We start from the raw sequence: 18,319 nt of genomic DNA on the forward strand, positions 1-18,319 counted from the left end.
TGTGTATTGGTGCCTATGGTACTAGCTAGCTGCTTGGCAGACTTTAGTGGGAAGATCACACAGGTTGAAGAGTTTGAGAGCAGCCTAGACAACAAACCTGTATGTAGTATGTGGTTTCTACTATTCTGCTCTAAGCTCCGAGCAGACTGGGCTACTAGCCACCGCCCTGGTTCCCTTGGATCTGTGGATGAAAGACACAACATACACATTCGCTCGTATGTAACCTGCCTTATGGCTCAGTGGCCGGGCCCTTCTAAGCCTCCAGTGGCTGGCCTGTCCTTCCCTTTGCTCCTGGCTCAGCACCTAAATCTGCACTCAGCTTAGCTGTGTTTCTAATCATCCACCTGCTGCCCCAGGCCCAATCAGGAAAGTGGCCGATGGCCACTCCACCCGAGGTCTCACTTGGCTGAAGGCTTTCTCTCCCTCTGAAGCATGGAGAATTCCCTTTCCTCCTCCTATGTCTCCTAGCTTGCCTGCAGGAACCTGGAAGTCTCACCTCTTCCACCCAGCCATTGGCTGCTGGCTTCTTTATTGATTGATCAAGAACCAATTGGGGAACAGGACCTTCATCATTCACATACGATTCTTGATCAAAGCATCAGAACTACCCCCTTAGACCCATTCCAGCACTCACATAGCAGCTGGAAACTGGACCCAGGTTCTCTGCAAGAGCGACAAGTGCTTTTGCCTACTGAACTATCTTGCCAGCCTGTTTGTTGTGACAGGGTCTCATAGAGTCTACTGTGGCCTGAAACTCAGGATGTAGCTGCGTATGACCTTGAATCCTGATCTTCCTGTTCCTTCTTTTCCTGTTATGGGGTTGTAGGTATTGCTCAGCTAAAACTTGGTATTTTTAAAAATAGGAGAGATTAGGCTGAAGAGATAGCTCAGAGTACTGGATGTTTTTCCTGAGAACCCAGGTACAGTTCCCAACACCTGTACGTCAGCTTACAACTGTGTATATAACTACTTCCCAGTGACCTGATGTTGTACTGTGGCCTGCAAATGGTGTACTTTACTTCATGCAGGCAAAACACCCATGCACACATTAAGAAAAAAAAAGGCCTCCCACACAATAGGGTTCTTAACCCCTGGGCTATCCCAGCCCTCAGTGGTTCTTTTGAGTAGGACTATTGGTCAGTTTTCCATTGCTGTGAGAGAGTATGTAAAGTAAGCAATGTGAAGGACAAGAGGCTTATTTTGGCTCATGGTTTCAAGTTTTCAATCCATTGTCACTTGTTCAAATTGTGTTTGGGTCTGTAGTGAGGCCGAAGATTATAAACAGATTGACGAAAGACTGCTTCTCTCATGGAGGCCGCAATGTAAAGAAAAAGAAAGGCCTGGGTTCCTAGGGTTTATGTCAGGGACACACCCCCATCAAGGACACGCCCCCTAGTGACCTACTTCCTTCTACTAGGCCCCACCTCTTAGCATTATTTATCAGTTGGGACCAGGTCTCATCCTCTGAGCCTTTGAGGGACAGTGAGGCTCCGGATCACAAGGGTGGTATTTGTGGACTGCTAACTGGGCCCCAGTACCCCTTAGTCTTTACTGTTAGGAGATAGGCAATTTTCTATTCTGGAGGAAACATAGCCAGAAAGGACTTCAAAGCTGACAATATTAATCTGACATTTTAGATTTTCAGTTTAGTTAAAATCTTTCATGATTTTTTTTTAAGGTGATGATCTTGATAATGGATTTTTTTATTGTTGATTAAATGATTTTGTTCATTTGTTTCTTTTTTATTTTCTTTTTTTTTTTTTTCCGGAGCTGGGGACTGAACCCAGGGCCTTGCGCTTGCTAGGCAAGGACTCTACCACTGAGCTAAATCCCCAACCCCTCTTTTTGATTTTCTTAAGACAGAGTTACTCTGTTTGGCCCTGGCTATTCTCAAAGTTACTCTGTAGATTGGGCTGGTCTCGAACTCAAGAGATCTGCCTGCTTCTGCCTCCTGAATGCTGGGATTAAAGGTATGAGCCACAACCACCCTAGCTTTTGTTTTAAAAATTTTTTAAATTATTTATTTTATGTATGTGAGTACACTGCAGCTGTCTTCAGACACACCAGAAGAGGGCATCAGATCTCATGGTTGCTGGGATTTGAACTCAGGACCTCTGGAAGAGCAGTCAGTGCTCTTAACCACTGAGCCATCTCTCCAGCCCCTTGTTTTAAGTTTAACCGTTTCTTCTTTGTTTGTTTGTTTTGTTTTTTCCGGAGCTGGGGACCGAACCCAGGGCCTTGCGCTTCCTAGGTAAGCGCTCTACCACTGAGTCTTTGTTTGTTTTTAAGTTTTAAATACCTTTAAGTTTAATGCTCATCATGGGATGAAGTGACCATTGCTATCCTATTCTAGAACAAAGAGAAATCAAGCAGCTACTTGAGAGGGACCTCACCTCTGCTTCCATCCCCATTCATTTACTGAGTGGTCCGAGCATGTTCTGACCTGCAGAGCTAAAACCCACTTTCCTGACAGCCAGCGTGGGTCAGCCTGGGCTCTGAGGCCACAGCTTGATGCTTATTAATCTTCCTTCTAGGTCCTGACTCTGGATCCGGCCACACACAGGAAGCCAAAGGAGCAGGCTGCCAGCATCCATCCCCATAGCTTTTTGAATACTCTCGATGACAGAATATCCTTTTCCCCAGACTCCGTTCTGGAACCAAGCCTGTCTAGTCACTCTGACATTGACTCGTTTTCACAAGCAAGTCATAATGCTTCTCAGGTATCTGGGTTCCCCAAATATCCGTCAACTACGAAAGCATCGCCTGTGGACACTTGGAAAAGCCATGCATTCCAAAGTGAAAGTAGGACCAGTTCCACGATCCCTTCACGCTACACCATCACTAGCAACGATATCTCAGTCAAAACTATAGACGAAGAAAACACTGTCACAGTGGCCTCAGTCAGTCAGTCCCAGCTTCCAGGTACAGCCAACAGTGTCCCAGAATGCATTTCATTGGCTTCCCTGGAAGATCCTGTGATGTTGTCTAAGTATGTATTTCAGCGACTGGCTTATACTGTTATTAGACTTATGATGTCTGATTGAATGATGAAAGTGATTTCTATTGGACCACAGCAATATAAAAATCTTAATGAAATATAAGTAATGTGTCTTTTTCTTTAACTATTGGCAGCTTTGTTGAAGTGAAAGATAAGGCTGGGTATGGTGGCACGTGTCTGTAATTCCAGCACTTGAAGGGTGGAGGCAGGTGGATCTCTGTGAGTTCTTGGCCAGTCTGGTCTATCTACTGAGTTCCAGGCCAGCCAGAGCTGCACAGATAGACCCCGTCTCAAGATCAAAAACAAAGGTGCTGACAAAGGCTAGTAGATGGGAGCTAATCAGAGTGCTTCTATGTCTAGAGCACATGGGGCATCTGCTGTGCTTTCTGGGGCGAATGGAGCAGCAGGCTGTACTCTGGCTCTGAGAATGACTATTGGTGTTTGTGTCAGCTGCTTTTCTCATCACTGTGACCAAGTACCTGGTTATAGCTTCTTAGGGAGGAAGGGGTTATCGTGGCTCTCAGTTTGAGGGGATACAGTCCATCGGCATGGTGGCTGGGAGGTGGGCCTGAGACAGCTGCCGATGGGATGCCTGCAGTCAGGAAGTACAGAGAGATGACGCGGGTGCTAGCATGCTTTATCCTCTTTTTCCTTTTTATTTAGTCTGGGATTGGTGCTCCCCCCACTGTCCCCCACATTCATGGCGGGTCAGTTAAACCTCTCTGGAAATGCCCTAAAGACACACCTCTGTGTCTCCTAGGTGATTTCTCTCAAGTTGCCAGTGAAGATTCACTGCCACAGGTCCACCTCTCTCAGTTGAGTCTGAAACACATGGCTTGAATCATGAGACCGTGCCCTTGCTTGTCTTAAGGGGTAGAGGATGCACTATCCTAAGAGCCTCTTTTCCTTACCGACAGGATCAGGCAGAACCTCAAGGAAAAGCACGCACGACACGTAGCCGACCTTCGAGCTTATTATGAGTCGGAGATAAGTGCTCTGAGACAGAAACTGGAGGCCAAAGACATTTCTGCTGTCGAAGAGTGGAAGAAGAAAAATGAAGCTCTTGTGGACAGGTGAGACTCCCATAGAGCTGATGTTTCTCCAACTTGGGTCGATTTTGTCCTTAGAGTATATCATGATGGGGAAGATGCTGGAAAAATAGGTGCTTTGCATCTGAAAATTTAACACAAAAGACATGTAGACCAGGACATATCTAGAGACATGAATGATATTTTTTTTTTAAGATTTATTTATTTATCATATACAAGTACACTGTAGGGGTTCAGGATTTAGCTCAGTGGTAGAGCGCTTGCTTAGCAAGCGCAAGGCCCTGGGTTCAGTCCCCAGCTCCGAAAAAAAGAAAAGAAAAAAGAAAAACAAAAAAAAAACAAGTACACTGTAGCTGTCTTCAGACACCAGAAGAGGGCATCGGATCTCATTACAGATGGTTGTGAGCCACCATGTGGTTGCTGGGAATTGAACTCAGGACCTCTGGAAGAGCAGTCAGTGCCCTTAACCACTGAGCTATCTCTCCATCCCATGAATGATTTTTTTTTAAAGGTTTGAACTTAGCCTCATTAATTCTCTCTAAGAACTGACACAAAGCCATGCTTTTTATGTGAATAAGTCTCTGAAGAAGGTGGAGCCAGCACATGCAGAGTAATGTCATTTGTAGGATACTTAATTCTGTGGAGTTCCGGGAAAAGTAAGAAGCCTGGAATGTGGGCTGGTGAGATGGCTAAACAGGGAACACACTTCCCACCAAGCTGCCGAACTGAGCTTCATCCCTAGGACTCACATGGTGGAGGGGGAGGACTGGCTTTAAGTTGTCCTCTGACCTCTACACGCACCTCACGTGTGCGCGCAGGCATGCATGCTTTGTACCAAAAGAAAAGGAATGGAAAGAAAGAGAAAGAGAATGGTCTAACTTTTACTTATACTGTTCTTTTATTTATTTATTTTATAAGATTTGTTTCATGTACACTCGCTGTCTTTAGACACACCAGAAGAGGGCATCAGATCCCATTACAGATGGCTCTGAGCCACCATGTGGTTGCTGGGAATTGAACTCAGGACCTCTGGAAGAGCAGTCAGTGCTCTAACCACTGAGCCACCTCTCCAGCCCTCTATCGAATTCTTTTTGTGTTAACAGTTCTAAACGTATTTTTTATGTCCTTGTCATGAATAACTTTACAGTCCTATGGTTCTCTCGAGCCTGTGGGGCAATTTTGCCGCTCAGAGAGGCACAGGGATGCAGGGGAGGATGCTCTTGGACTTGCCTTTGGGACTGCTCTGCTCGCTTGTCTGTGATTTCCTCTTTAGAGCACTGTTTAGTGTTATAGACCTGGTGAGTCCATGTGCTTAGAATTCAGAGGGCTGGAGCAGGAGGAGGTTTAGGTGAGCAGTGAGAGCCTCTCTAAGGGGAAAACATGGGGGACCACAAATACTTAGTGAGTAGTTTAGAACTAGGCCATATTAGTTCTTGTGTTGTTGACTTGGGTGCTTGAGGGGCCAGAGAGTCGGCTCAGTGGTTAAGAACGCATACTGCAGTTGGAGGAGGTCGTCCACACCTTTAATTCCACCCACCCTCAGGAGACAGACGGATCTGCAAAGTGAGTTCTAGGATAGCCAGAACAGAGGACTATTGCCTGGAAAGAAACCAATCCAAAACAAAACAAAAAAGAACGTATACTGCCCTTCCAGAGGATCTGAGTTCAGGTTTCAGCACCAGGGTTAGGTGGCTCAGCTTGTCTTTAACGTCAGCTTCAGGGGATAATGTTATGGGGAGCTCACTAGAGATGATCACTCAGACACCGTGTGTAGCCAATTGAAAGTCTTTATTCAAGCTGGCTGGAACTACACTCAAGTGTTTATGGGCCTCGCCGTGGCCTTGAGTGTCCAGAACAATGGGTTTTTAAGGGCAGAGACCTCCTCCAGGCATCTCCTCCAGGCAGCTGCAGAGTAAGCAGTTGGAAGCAAGCAGTTCTAACAGAGGCTAAGATAAGTTAGCTAGGACATCCTGACCTTTGGGTCCTAGAACGGAGTTGGTAGTTTTCCATGGGATTTTCTATCAAGGAGATCAAATTCTAATTTAATCTGGGAACAGCCTCAGCAAGAATAAAGGATGGGGGACCCTCTGCACTGTCTTTCCCCATTTTAATCTAGTGCCCTCTTCTAGACTCTGGACACTAGTGTACACATGTGTCTCTTGTGCATACACACACACACAGTTATCTTGGGGCAAGCGATGGCTCTATAGTTAAGAGCATCGGCTGCTCTTCCAGACAAGCCTGATTCAGCCCGCAGCACTCTCAGAGCGGCTCATAGCCATCTAATTGCAGTCTCAGGAGATCCAAAGCCCTCCCAGGCACTGCAGTACCTAGTGACATGGACATTCACACAGGAAAATACCTGTACACCTGGGATAAAAATCTCAAAGAATCAATTAAAAAATAACATAATAAAAGTGTAGCATTCACAAAGGATTCACAAAGCTCAGGGCTGTGAGGTGATTCAGTTGGCCAAGTGCTTGCATTGCAGTGCAAGGATGCAAAATGTAAAACAGAGCTGGGCACGGTGGCCCACTAGTAACTCTGGTGTCGTGGAGGTGGGGACAAAAGGATCCCAGCACTCGCTGGCCTGCCACTCTAGACAGGCCAAAGAGAGATAGACACTTTCTCAGAGGCGGTGGCTGACAGTCCTGCAGATGACAGCTGAGATCCCTCCAGTTTCCTCACACATGTATACGCTCCACAAAAAGAACAGTGCATTAATGTTGTTTGAAATAGCTCAGAAAGGACGCTGTGCCCTGACTTCAAACGGCGCAGCTCTTTATATCCTTCCAGAAATTGTAACGCACACTTGTATGTCCAGGCAGATTTTTCCATACTAACATCAAGCCATTTTGTACAGTGCTCTCTATGTTAAAAATACAAAATTTAAATATCAAATTATGTTTGATGAATTCACTATGTGCAGTTTGGTGGCTGAAATCTATTAACATTGTTGCGTAGCCATCCAGCTCCAGAATAGTCTTTGACTTGCAAACTCTGGGTGGGGGTACCAGATGCCGGGCCTGGCAACTCGAGCTTGATCCCTGGAGACTACATGGTGGAAGGAAAGAAGAAAAGATTCCTGCAGTGCGTGTGTGCACACACACACAGACACACAGACACATACACTAGCATGTTGCACCCCCCCAGCCCCCACTGAATAAATAAATAAATGAAAAAATGAAAAACAAACCCCTGAACGTCTATCCTGGAGATGTAGCTCAGTGGGTACGGTGCTTGCCCAGCATGTGTGAGGTATTAAGTTCAGTGCCCAGCAGCCCTCCCCAGTGTAAACATATAAATGTTGGAAAAAGAAGAGTGACAAAACAGACATTAGTAAAGAACTGAAGCCTGTGCTCATTAGATGGTCATCCCTCCCTCCCTCCTTTTCCCTGGCCCCGTCACCTCTGCTCTCTGCTCTCTGCGTCTCTATGACCTTGCACAGACTACAAGTAAAGTCCGGTGTTTATCATTATGGTGGGAGGGGTGGTACTGAGAATGGAACGCAGGCTCCGCAGAGGTTCGATATGTGCTTTGTTGCTGACACACAGTGACAGATTTCCTTCGCTCAGCACATCCTCAAGACCGGGGCATGGCATTACAATGTCCTCTACTCCAGGCCCAGCAGTCTTCCTCATCACAAATGCCACATTAGGGTTTCTGTTGAAGGACACGGTTCTGTCCATCTGCTTTTGCTGCTGTGAATATTTCAGTATCTCATCGTTCTCAAGCGTTCTCACTTTTCCCTCTGGTGCTGATAATGGAACTCAAGGTCTCATGCTGTGTTCTAAACTAGAACCTTCCTCTTGATATGTCCTAGGGATCGTTCTGATCATCACTTTACCCTTTTATCTTTAGATACTAGACTATTGGGGTGCAGCTTTGCGAAAGTGGTGTCCTGGGCGTCGGCTAACATTGGGGAGTTTGCTTTATTCTACATATCGGGAAGCCTCTTGGGTTAGTTTAATGCTCTTAAATGAAATTATTTTGTTCTCTAACTGATTCTAAATTTCTGTTTCCTAGATGTGGCCAGCTGGATAGTGCACTGACTGAAGCTACTAGTCGAGTGCGAACCCTTGAAAAGAAGAACAATTTGCTAGAAATAGAAGTGGTATGTGCTCGTTTGAGGGCTGGCTCTAGTGCACGGTGTTTGAACGTGTGGATCATTGCAGCCTCAGTCTTACTGGCTGGATGTGTAACCAGCAGTGCAGATGCTGGGGTTTTTGTTTGTTTTATTTATTTATTTATTTTGTTTGCAATAAAGTTTCTCTGTGTAGCCCTGGCTGTCCTAGAGCTCAGCTCTGTAGACCAGACTGGCCTTGAACTCACATAGATCCACCTGCCTCTGCCTCCCAAGTGCTGGGACTAAAAGTGTGAGGCACCATGCCTGGCTCATATATTCTTTATATAGTTCTTTATAAGCAAAATTTTGGTTAAAAAAATGCCAGTTTTTTTCTGTACATTGTCTCTGCTTTAACGCCTGGTTCTTTTCTGGGTAGAATTCAGGTCCTTGCTAGGCCAGGCCACTGTCACCCCAGCCCTTTGTTGCTTTGTTCTAGTTGACTCTTGTCTAACTGGTAAACTGCACCAGGAAGTTAGGGATTAGTATGGCTCTTGTTAATCTTATTTTCTGATGTTTTGTTTAGAGTTCTTGCTGTGTTATAGCTTAGAGTGGTCTTGGGCCTGTGGGCTTAAGCAGTCTTTGCAGTTCAGCCTTTCAAACCAGTGGGATCGAGGCACTGGATTGAACCCAGCCTTAACCTTACATTTGACATCTATGGCCTGGCACCTATATGGTATTCCAGATATAGCCATTAAGTGAATGCTAACATGTGCAATGCATTTTTAATTTTGTATTTTCAAAGAGTATGGTTAAAAAGCCCCCATCCCTGGGGTTGGGGATTTAGCTCAGTGGTAGAGCGCTTGCCTAGCAAGCGCAAGGCCCTGGGTTCGGTCCCCAGCTCCAAAAAAAAAAGAAAAAAAAAAGCCCCCATGCCCCACCATACTAGTCTTGAGCAGTGTATTCTAGGACAGTTTCATAACTCCTCTGATGTTTGTGGTTATTTTTTTCTTCATTGGGGTGATTCACGAACAGTCCTGCCTATGTGGCTGCTAGAATCATGTATCCCGGTGTCGTTGTTTTCTGTGCCTACCTTTGGTTAACCTCGTGGCATTGTTTCGTTAGAGTGGTCCTTTCTAGACTCTGTCCCGGGACACAACAAAATGTGTCCACAAAGCTTCCATCTGCGCGCTTTGTTCTACTTGCATATAACTTTTAGCTAATTCCGAGGCACCTTTTTCACTTAGAGTGCTTTCTCTCCGTCTTTACTGTGCAGAGTGACTTGAGAGAACGCTTCAATGCAGCCAGCAGTGCCTCCAAAATTTTGCAGGAACGAATTGAAGAGATGAGGACAAGCAATAAAGAGAAAGACAACACCATCACGCGGCTAAAGTGCCGGCTGCAGGATCTAGAAGAAGCCTTTGAGAATGCTTACAAGCTCTCAGACGATAAAGAAGCCCGGCTGAGACAAGAAAACAAAATGTTTCAAGATGTAAGCAGCCAGCGCCGGCGCTCAGCACCGTGCTGCTCTCTGACCTCCTCAGACAGAAGCAGCTTAAGGGAGAAAGGCTTGATTCTGGCCTACAGCTCAGGACCGATAACTCGTCATGAAGGGGAAACCAGGGCTGTAGGCAGGGAGAGAGTGGTGGCAAGAGCAGGAGGCCGAGTGGTCACATGACAGTCAATTAGGAAATAGAGAGTGAGCAGGAAGTTCACCCAGGCCGTAAAATCTCAAGGCCCAGCCCTTGTGGCTCCCTTCCTCCAGGAAGTCTCCACAACCTTCCCAAACAGTGCCAGTAGCTTGGGGACCAAGTGCTCAAAGTGACACCTGTGGGGACCATTTCCATTCAGACCATAGCTGGTTGAAAGTAGTGTGTTAGCTCATGTACTGTGATGACTTTCCTAGGCACATTTTGGTCTAAGCGCTAGACTCTAAAGTAACTGCTCGTAGTTCCAGATAGCCTCTTAGTGGACGTGGTCACAGGAATTCCGCAGCAGGAAGTCAGCTGTAGAAGGCGGCTGAGCTCCCTCCCTCTTCTCTTTCTAGTGAGTCAACTTTTGAGCTGTCTTAACCTCTGTGTTGTGAGCCACCATGTGGGAGCTGAGCCATCTCATCAGCCCTTGATTTTTTTTAAAAACCTGATTAAGTATGTGTATGTATGATGCATGCGTGTGGGCACACGTGTGGAGGTCAGAGGACAACTTTCAGAAGTTGGCTCTTCCATGGTGGCTATAAGGATTGAGTTCAGACTTGCACGTCAAAAGCTCGTACCTCAGGAGCTGTTTGCTCAGCTCAGGTCTAAATTTTTTTTGGTTTATTTTGTTTTTATTCTGTGTGTACAAGTGTTTCGCTTGCATACATGTGTACTGTGTGCTTTCTTGGTATACACAAAGACCAGAAGAGAGTGTTGGATCCCCTGGAACTACAGTCAGATGGTTGTGTGCTAAGTGGGTGCAGGGAACTGAATCTGGTCTTCTGGAAGAGCAGCCAGTGTTCTTAGCCACTGAGCCATCTCTCTAGACCTCAGGTTTGAATTTTTGATGTTGATTTAATTTCACGTAAAATTGGATTCATAAAACATTGATGCTGGATTGGGTTCCAGGTTGTCTCTTCATAAAGTTTCTTTATATTTCACTTTATTTGTTTGTATGTTTGCATATCTGTGTATGTCTTCACACATCCACATATCATGCTATGTAGAAGTCAGAGGAATACTTGTGGGTCCTGGGACTCAAACTCATCTTGTCTTCTAGGTAAGGGCCCTCACCTGTCACCCTGCTGGCTCTCTTAAAATTTTAATATCTGGATTCTTAAGTTGTGGTACTTAAGTCTGAAATCATTCTTGATGTCTTCCTGGTAGCTGAGGGCATATTTTTTCCCGTGGTCTTAGACTTTACTGTCATGGAATTCCACAGACCTGGTTCCTCCAGTCTGAATGGAAGCTGGACTGGTGGTGAGATCCTCACATTGCCTTGGTAATTCCACAGGCTGCAGTTGCTCTAATCTGTTTGATCATGGCCTGTGACCTCTGCCTCCCGCCTCTGTTGTGGGCAGCTGGTCTTCGTCACTGGTTTTTCTTTCTGTTCTCCTTAGAATTCTTATTACATAGATGTTGGAGTTCACATTGATTCTTTAACTTTTAAATCTCTTTTTCTTATTTTAACTCTGTTTGTGTTTTGTTGTTTGCTTGTTTTTAAAAGACAGAGTCTCTATTATATAGTCCCTCATTGTCCTGGAACTCACTGTATACACCAGAATGGCCCCAAACCTATGGACATCTGCCTGCCTCCGTGTCCTGAGTGCTGGGATAAAGGCATTTACACATCCACTCCAGCGTTTTAATAGATTATGCGTGTGCGTCACCTGCATGCAGCACCTTCAGAGGCCAGAAGAGGGTGACATATCTCCTGGGACTGGAGTTGTGAGCCATCCTGTGGGTGCTGAGAATTCAACCTGGGTCCTCTGGAAGGACAACCAGTGCTCTTACCCACTGAGCTATTTCTCTAGGCCTGGGCGCTTTTTAAAAAGCCCTCTCAAGGCAGTGACTACCCTAAATACTCTGTTCTATTCTAATGACTTCCCACCCCACCCACATCCATCATTTTTTAAAATGTGCTTTTATTTTCAGCCCTGCCGTCTGTTCCTCTCATTCCCTTCTTAGGTTTTACTGTTCAGGCCTTTTCTATATGGAAAAGTGCATTATCTGTTAAGATTGACTTTTTCCAGGCTAACCAGAAAGGAGCTTGGCTGGGAATAGACCTAGAGTCCTCCAGAAGGGCAGCAAGTGCTCTTAATCCCTGTACTGTCTCTCAGAATCCCCTGCGACTCCAGCTCCTAGAGATATAGTGCCCTCTCCTAGCCCCCCAGACACACAAACACACACACACACACACACACACACACACACAAAAATTAAAAAGAGAAAAGGGGGCTGGAGAGATGGCTCAGCGGTTAAGAGCACTGACTGCTCCCCCAGAGGTCTTAAGTTCAAGTCCCAGTAACCACATGGTGGCTCACGACCATCTGTAATGGGATCTGGAGTGTCTGAAGACAGCTACAGTGTACTCATATACATAAAATAAATAACTCTTTAAAAGAGAGAGAGAGAGAAAGGAGGTCGCTTCGTAGCCATGGGCAGGGTGGCTTACTGGTGGGCAGCATCCTTGGAGTCAATGTGTGACTGAGGAGGAGGGAGGGAGAACTAACTGTCTTAGTTCCCGTGGATCTGTTCTCTTGGGCAGATCAGTCTTTGTCGAGACTTCTCTGCCATTTACCTGCCAGGCCTAGCACCCAGGATCTGGTGTCAGGCAGAAGAGGGCAGGAAGGCTCTTGGGCAGGAGCCTTAACCTAAGCCCCCTTTTCTCCAGTGTGTTTTGCATGTGCCTTCTCATGTGCCTGGCAGCCCTGAATGGCAGCTGGTTTGGGCAGTCATCTCGTGGCACAGGATGTGGCAGGGCCTGGGATTCCTGTGTCCTCTTAGACATGTTTCTGTTATTTTAAAAACCATTGTCGTACTTTCTGCTGTAGCAGTGTGATCCTTCCTCATCGTGGGCCTTTCTGGGGCGCTCACCGTGTAAGGTCCGACTGGCCTCAGATTTGCCATCCTTCTCCTGAATGCTGGGATTACAGGGCTATACCACCATAGGCATTTTTAAATAATACTAGGTGTTTTGGGCATGATAGTTTTAGTCTATAAAATAAATGTAGGATAGTCTAATAAAAGTTTAAAAGACAGCACAAATACACTTTACTATTATGTTGAGGGCTCCTATTGCTATTCTACTTTTAAATGGTTTCAGCCTTTAAAGGCTTTCAAACATTCTGTCAGGAATCGACCCTTTCCCTCTTCCAGACGCATTACTTCTCTGTGGGCCTTTCCTTACTGACCTGGGCAGTTTGAGGAGTGCTGTTTTGGGTCCTGTCTGGTTCTGTCTTCAATTATCTGTTTTCTTTGCAGCTCTTAGGAGAGTATGAGTCCCTCGGCAAAGAGCATGGGCGAGTAAAGGTAAGGGGAAGGGCTCTGATCTGGGCTCTTCATAGGGCTTTCCATAGTGCCCTCCATAGTGCTCTTCATAGTGCCCTCCATAGGGCTCTCCATAGTGCCCTCCATAGTGCCCTCCATAGTGCCCTCCATAGTGCTCTCCATAGTGCCCTCCATAGTGCCCTCCATAGTGCCCTCCATAGTGCCCTCCATAGTGCTCTCCATAGGGCTCTCCACAGGGCTGTCCATAGCGCCCTTATTCACATACTCTATCGAGAGCTGTTTGAAACAGTCCATGTGTTTGCCCTTCCTGTGTTGATATCTTTATTTTCAAATGTCTGCCCTACTTGACTGACACATTTGTGAGGTCTGTTAATTTACCAAATACCATTACATGGCTGTTCATTTGATATGGGTTGAGAAGAGTTTATCGCATATACTTAGATGACCATCTACTCCCTGTATGTGCACTCAAAGCGGTAGTTTTATGGGGTAGTAAACATCTGTACATTGTATCCGTAGCTGAAGCTCTGTTTGGAGCGCCATGTCTGGTCTCCGTGAGTCCCCACAGTAATGCCGTAAGTGCTCCCAGCCAGTCTGCTGAGTGACTAGGACATTATGGGTTTGTAAGGTTCGTGGACCCTCTGTAGATACAGCCAAGACTGAGCTCATCGTGCTGTACATCTTTCAAGGTTTTTGTTGTGCTGTTCTGCTAAGCCTTTGGACCTAAGATCCCTCTTCCTGTGAGTGCGCTACAGTTAGGCAGGCATTGGGCTGCATCTGTTAGGGTCGCTGGGCGGAGCCAGTGTCTCCACTGTAGCTTCCCCCTGGAGCTGCCCAGATTGGCTCCTCACCTCATGCCGTCCTCCCGAGTTCCATTGCAGTTAACCGCTGGCTGTTTAGCCTTGCGTTTGCTTTCTGTTCCACGTTCTGAAGTAGAAGGTTCCATCTGCATGCTTACCTTCAGTCATGTAAACCCTTTCTCCCCTTAGGATACATTAAACACGACCGAGAACAAACTGCTTGACGCACATACTCAGATTTCTGACTTGAAAAGGTAGGTGTCCTCCTAATAAAGCGTACTCTCATGGTCCTTGGTGTTTGTATGACAGTGAGGAAAAGAAACTCCCGAGGACTTTTAAAGCCATTTGACATCTGGTTATCCTAATCATCCTTGGACATGTAAATGCATTACATTTTAGCTGAGGAGATTTTTTTTTTTTTTTGGTTCTTTTTTTTGGAGCTGGGGACCGAACCCAGGGCCTTGCGCTTCCTAGGTAAGTGCTCTACCACTGAGCTAAATCCCCAGCCCCTGAGGAGATTTTTTTAAGTGATTAGAATATATTGGTAGGGGCTGGGGATTTAGCTCAGTGGTAGAGCACTTACCTAGGAAGCGCAAGGCCCTGGGTTCGGTCCCCAGCTCCGAAAAAAAAAAAAAGAACCAAAAAAAAAAAAAAAAGAATATATTGGTGGTTGAGTCTCAAATATGTGCATTTCTCCAGGATTATTATTTTTTTTTGCAGCATAATGAGAAGTCTGAATGAGGTCTGATCATAAATGATCCATATTACAAATGATTAGAAACATCTAACCTCGGGTTGGAGAGGTGGCTTGGTGGTTAAGAACACACACCACTCTTCCATAACACCCAAGTACAGTTGCCAGCACCATGGAGGTGCATTGCAACCTCCTGAATAACGTGTACATGTACACACTATTAAAACTACATCCTTTTTTGAAGGAATATCTAAAGTGACCTCCAAGCATCCTTTTTATAGTAGTGTTTGGGTCAAATCCAACCCCAAGGTTAGAGAGTCACTTTAATCTGAAGGAGTCACACAGAAAAGAGCAGTAAAGTGTCTGACCTGCCATCTGCCTCATCCATTCACTCCTACCGCCAGGTTAGAGTTGTTCCTTCCCTAGCTTGCCAGTATTCCCTCAGCCATCCCGCTGGCCCCCAGACAGTTTTAAAGAATGCAAAGAGGGGGAGTGAGCATGATGACTCCCCCAGATCCCACAAGGTGGCAGAAGAGAACCGACTCCTGAGAGTCAGTTGGCCTCTGACTTCCACATATACACGCACGTGCCTCAACACACACACACACATACACACACACACTCTCTAATTGAAATAAATGAATTAAAATAATAATAAAAAAGGGAAGGCTGTGCTAACTGGAAACGGTTGGCTGGGGTAGTTTTCTTCTAGTGAGAAAATTGAAGGGAGCTTTTATTCTGCACGTGGTACAGGGATGAATTACTGCTTCATCTCTGGACTGAAAGTTGTTGAGAATATTTTTTATTATATATTTAATAAATTATTTTAATTAACAAATATATATTTAATAAATATTTTTATTGATTAAAAGAGCCTTTGCTTTTAAAGATCAAGATGCTATTTTTTTTTTATTTATTTTTTTTCTTTTTTTTTTTTTCGGAGCTGGGGACCGAACCCAGGGCCTTGCGCTTGCTAGGCAAGCGCTCTACCACTGATCTAAATCCCCAACCCCTAAATTTGATTTCTGTTCCGCTTGCTTCACAGAAGCCTGATCGTCCTTTTTTCTGCATGTCTGTGAGATGCTGCTCTGCAGAGCCCCATGTACTTGCTGCCCTGGCTATTTCTGCTGTTGTTTGTTTGTTCTAACTTTCTTCTGACTTTTCACAGTTTAATGGTGCCATTTTACTATAAAGGAGGTTTCTGCGCAGCATCCTTCACTGCCTTCCTGAAGGGGGACGATTACGTCACATCTGGTAGTTGAGCTGCGTTTTCGATGTGTTTAATTTGTCTAATTGCTTTTGACCTAGGATGATCTCAAAACTTGAAGCTCAGGTGAAGCAGGCGGAGCACGAGAGTATGCTGAGTCTTCGCCACAGCGCTAAAGCTCCCACGAGGCCATCCCGGGCCAAGTAAGTGACTCCACTCAGTGTCCTTGCAGGGTGGCCTGCTATTAATCAGAAAGCTGGCGGTGAATTATCTATAGTCTTAGATGTACATTAAAGTCACAATGGCTGCATGGCATGTACATCCCTACGAAGGAGCATTTTCGAGGATTGGAAGGGCAGAGTCAGGTGGTGTGAGAGCCTTGGGCAAGCGTTGTGTTCCCGACACTGTCCCCACCACTCTTCATGTGACCATATTTATCTCCAAATGTATCTCTTACTTTTTCACTCTGTCTTTTTTCGTGTAGGCTACGTTCAAAAAGGTTTATTTCGTTTTGTGCAGGTATATACACTCAAGTTCAGAAGTGGGCGTGGGGTTCCTGGAGCTGGAGTTACTGGTGGCTTCGAGCCATTGGACATGGGTGCTAGGAGTCACACTTGGGTCAATTGTAAGAATAGTGAGCTCTGAGCCATCTCTCCAGCCCTAAGCAGTTTTTACTTAGTCATATATGAGATTACTCTTTTCAAGTGTTTCTTCTTCATATTTCCATCATTTTCTTGCTTGGCTTTCCACTCCAGAATCTTTTTGTTGTCTTTGTCCTTTTACTGAGGTAAATGTTCAGTTGGACAGTTTTACCATTAACTTGCCCATCTCCATTCAGTTTAGATGACAGCCAGGCATGATGGCACACGCCTTTAATCTCAACATTTAGAGGCAGAAGCAGTTGGATCTCTATGAATTTGAGGCTATCCTGTTCTACATAGTAAGTTTCAGACCAGCTAGGGCTACATAGATACAGTAACAAACATCACTGAGAACAGCATATTCCTTTCTATAAACTGGACTACTTTGCTAGTCTGCTGACCTTTGTAATGTCCTCCCACAACCTGACCTCCATCATCTTTCTGATGGATGTAGTTCCACATTGTCTTGTTCTCTGGATCTTTGAAAAGGAGGGAAACAGTGTCCTGAAGTGGCGTATGCCTTTAATTCCAGCACCTGGGAAGGAGAGGCAGGTGGATCTCAACACCAGCCTGTCTACATAGTGAGTTCAAGGACAGCCAGGGCTACATAGTGAGACCCTGCCTCAAAAAAGAAGGAGAAGGAGGAAAAAGAGAATGAAGACAAAGATGAGTAAGAGTAGGAGGAGGAAGAAGCAAAAGAGCAAAAGAAGGGAAACAGGAAGAAAGGAAACAAAACCTTGATTGTGAGAAGCAAAGCCTCGAGTTCTTTTTATGGTTCTTGCTTCAATTAGAAGTTGCAAAGGGATGGAGCTTCATCTTAGCAGCTGCCTCGCCGGCGACATTGCAAAGGGAGCACAAATAATGACCTACAAGAGCAAGGTACTGGACTGAAGCATGTTTTAAAGCCTTAGCACTAAAATCCAGTCATTAGATAGATGTTTTTAAATTTTCTATTTATTTACATCCCAAACGCTGCCCTGCCTCCTGGTTCCCCACCTTACAGAGACCCTCCCCCACTCCCCTTCTCCTCTGAGAGGGTGGGGGACCCTCTGGGTATCCCCCCACCCTGGTACATCAAGTCTCTGCAAGGGTAGGTGCATCCTCTCTCCCACTGAGGCCAGATAGGGCAGCCCTGTTGGGGAATGGATATCACAGTCCTACTACAATTTTAGGGAGAGCTTCTGCTTCAGTTGTTGGGGGGCCCACAGGGAGACTGAGCTGCATGTCTGCTATATAGGACCCAGGGGCCTCACTCCAGCCCATGTGTGCTGTGGTTGGTGGCTCGGTCTCTGAGAGTTTCCAATAATTGGTTGTGGGTATCTCTGTCTGTTTTAGTCAGCTGCTGGGTAGAGCCTCTCAGAGAGGATAGTTAAGCTAGGCTCCTGTCTGCAAGCATAATAGTATCATTAATAGTGCCAGAGACTGGTGCTTGCCCATGGGATGGATTTCAAATTGGCCAGTTACTTCAGTCTCTGCTCCATCTCTGTCCCCGCATTTCTCTTAGACAGGGCAAATTTGGGGTCAAAAGGTTTGTGGGTAGATTGGTATCCTTATCCCTCCACTAGGAGTCTTACCTGGCTACAGGAGATGGACTCTTCAGGTTCCATGTCCCCACTGTTAGGCTTCTTGGCTAAGGTCCCCCACATTCACTCCTGGGAGCCCAACTCCCAATCTCAGGTCGCTGGGACTTCTAAAGATTCCTCTCACCCCCACCCCTGGCAGGTGCAGGTTTCCATTCATTCTCCTGACCCTCTAGGTCTCTCCCTTGTGTTCCTATCCACCCGATCTTGCTTCCCCTCCCATTCCTCTCTCCCTCCCCTCTCCCACCACTTCCTTTCCTCCCTCTGCCTCCTCTGATTATTTTGTTCCCCCATCTAAATGT

At 45.8% G+C, this 18,319-nt stretch overlaps 1 protein-coding gene across 13 annotated transcripts in view; it reads left to right on the plus strand.

The window, feature by feature from the left end:
* The window catches only part of Mphosph9 (M-phase phosphoprotein 9), a 70,545-nt gene that overhangs the window by 25,989 nt on the left and 26,237 nt on the right, over positions 1 to 18,319 (plus strand). For all 13 annotated transcript variants that reach the window (XR_015633926.1, XR_015633927.1, XR_015633925.1 and 10 more), the window contains 7 exon segments: positions 2,535 to 2,989; positions 3,916 to 4,071; positions 8,074 to 8,161; positions 9,387 to 9,602; positions 13,069 to 13,116; positions 14,085 to 14,149; positions 15,898 to 15,999. Coding sequence is in view for 7 of the 13 variants with exons in the window: in XM_087578023.1 (XP_087434149.1) it covers positions 2,535 to 2,989; positions 3,916 to 4,071; positions 8,074 to 8,161; positions 9,387 to 9,602; positions 13,069 to 13,116; positions 14,085 to 14,149; positions 15,898 to 15,999 (1,130 nt within the window). In the remaining 6 variants the exon portion in view is untranslated.

The sequence above is a fragment of the Rattus norvegicus genome, chromosome 12, assembly GCF_021556685.1.
Source record: "Rattus norvegicus strain SHRSP/BbbUtx chromosome 12, alternate assembly SHRSP_T2T, whole genome shotgun sequence".
Taxonomy (NCBI): Eukaryota; Metazoa; Chordata; class Mammalia; order Rodentia; family Muridae; genus Rattus; species Rattus norvegicus.